Here is a 2,147-nt window from a genome sequence, read left to right on the forward strand (position 1 = left end):
TCAGCCTGTCCTGGCACAGAGATGCTCCAGGCCCCTCAGCAGCTTTGCAGCCTCCACTGGACTCTCTCCAGTAGCTCCTGGTCTCTCTGGAGCTGGGGAGCCCAGAACTGGACCCAGTACTCCTGAGGTGACCTCAGTGGGGCTGAGTAAAGGGGCAGGAGAACCTCCCTTGGCTTGCTGGCCACACTCTTAGCCCATTTTTCTCCTCTGGGACAAGCCCATCAGTGGGTGTCTGAGACTGACCTTCAAGGGCTCATGAAGATCTCTGTGATCTTCCACATTTCCTTCACTTGAAGCATTTTCCCTGGAGGAGTTTCCACTGTAGGACCTAGGTGGAAGGCACAGCAGGTTTTGATGGCCCAAGTTGGTGGTGGGGAAGAAGAGAAGGGATCTCCAGGGAGCTGCAGGGACATGTCTCAGGTTTTCAGCTGCTCCTGGACAAGCTCCTCTGCCTGGGCAGGGGGAGTGCTGCCTGCCAGGAGCAGGGGACCCACTTCTTTCTACCTTTGCCTCTCTTTACAGTGCTTCATGCTCACCAGTTTCTGCAGAATGAATATGCCCTCAGCCTGGTGTCCTGCAGGCTCAGCAGGGATCCCAACACCTACTTCATCGTGGGCACTGCCATGGTGTACCCTGAGGAGGCAGAGCCCAAGCAGGGCCGCATCGTCGTCTTCTACTATGCTGATGGTGAGAGTCTTAGACTCATGGACTGCTTTGGGGGGGAGGGAACCCCCCAAAGCTCACCCCATCCAACCCCCCTGCAGGGAGCAGGGACAGCCCCAGCTAGAGCAGGGTGCTCAGAGCTCCATCCAACCTCCCCTGGGATGGTGCCAGGGATGGGGCAGCGACCACCTCTCTGGGCAGCCTGGGCCAGGGGCTCACCCCCCTCAGCATCCAACATTTCTCCCTTCTCTCCAGTCTCAAGCTCCCTCTTGGAGCTTCAAACCATCCCCCCTTGTCCTGTCCCAACAGCTCCTGCTCCAAAGTCCCCCCCCAGCTTTCTGGCAGGCCCCTGGCAGCCCCCAGCAGGTCTCCCCAGCTGGAGCCTTCTCCTCTGGGGCTGCCCCAGCCCAACTCTCTCCTGCTGGGCTCCCAGCAGAGGGCCTGCAGCCCTCACACCACTGCTGTGGCCCTGTTCTTCTCCCATGGCCAAGTCCAGCTGCTTGAGGGGGATCAGAGACAAGCTCCTCAGGCCCAAGAGACCTCACATCCCCTTATCAGGCAGAGCTTTTCCTGAGGCACCTGTCAGCTGCCTGCAGACACCATCTGGAGGTGCTGTCACTCCACTGCATGCTATCACAGCATGTCCCCTTTCCCCTCAACTCCTTGAGAAGCTCAAAAATCCCTCTCCAGAGCCAGGTTCTGGGAGTTACTTTCTCTCCATGTCCCTCTGGTCGCGTCCCTCCCGCGTTACTCGCCTCTGAGGGGGTTTCTAGGGGCAGAAATGTTTAGAACACCTCATCCTGCCACCTTTGGGAGCTCAGGGCAATAACCAGCTGGTCCATGGCTTGATTCCAGGGAAGCTGCAGACTGTGGCTGAGAAGGAGGTGAAGGGAGCCGTGTATTCCATGGTGGAGTTCAACGGGAAGCTCTTAGCCAGCATCAACAGCACGGTGGGGCCCTCTCAACACCCTCCTTCCTTTTGGGAACACTTTGGGGAGCTGGAGCCTGCTCCTAAGGCCAGCCAGGTCCCTGCTTTTCGTTGGGGAGGGTGTCCTGGGGGGGTTTTTTGCTGGCTCAGAGCTCTGTCCCTTCCCTCAGGTGCGTCTCTACGAGTGGACGCTGGAGAAGGAGCTGCGCACGGAGTGCAACCACTACAACAACATCATGGCCCTCTACCTGAAGACCAAGGGGGACTTCATCCTCGTGGGAGACCTCATGAGATCTGTCCTCCTCCTTGCCTACAAGCCCATGGAAGGAAATTTTGAGGAGGTATCAGTGCTGTTCAGTAGTCTTGGTTGAAAGCGTGCCCCGGAGCCTCTGCTGCCTGATCCAGTAGGTTCTGGGCAGGGGGAGTGGTGTTTGAGGTGATGTTCAGGCAGTTGGCAGATGATGGCCAGTTGGGAGGTTGTGTTGATCAGTTGGAGGGTTAGAGGCTCTTCAGAGGGGTCTGGAGAGGATGGATTGATGGGCTGAGGCCAACAGGA

At 58.1% G+C, this 2,147-nt stretch overlaps 1 protein-coding gene across 1 annotated transcript in view; it reads left to right on the forward strand.

The window, feature by feature from the left end:
* The window catches only part of DDB1 (damage-specific DNA binding protein 1, 127kDa), a gene marked incomplete at both ends in the record, with an annotated part of 12,419 nt that extends 10,487 nt beyond the window's left edge, over positions 1-1,932 (forward strand). Inside the window, 3 exons of the mRNA XM_008950181.1 lie at positions 523-687; positions 1,519-1,613; positions 1,762-1,932. Of these exons, the coding sequence (XP_008948429.1) occupies positions 523-687; positions 1,519-1,613; positions 1,762-1,932 (431 nt within the window). The remainder of the gene's footprint in view (positions 1-522; positions 688-1,518; positions 1,614-1,761) is intronic.
* Between the last annotated feature and the right edge of the window lie 215 nt (positions 1,933-2,147).

The sequence above is a fragment of the Merops nubicus genome, unplaced genomic scaffold (assembly GCF_000691845.1).
Source record: "Merops nubicus isolate BGI_N331 unplaced genomic scaffold, ASM69184v1 scaffold48291, whole genome shotgun sequence".
NCBI classification, from domain to species: Eukaryota; Metazoa; Chordata; class Aves; order Coraciiformes; family Meropidae; genus Merops; species Merops nubicus.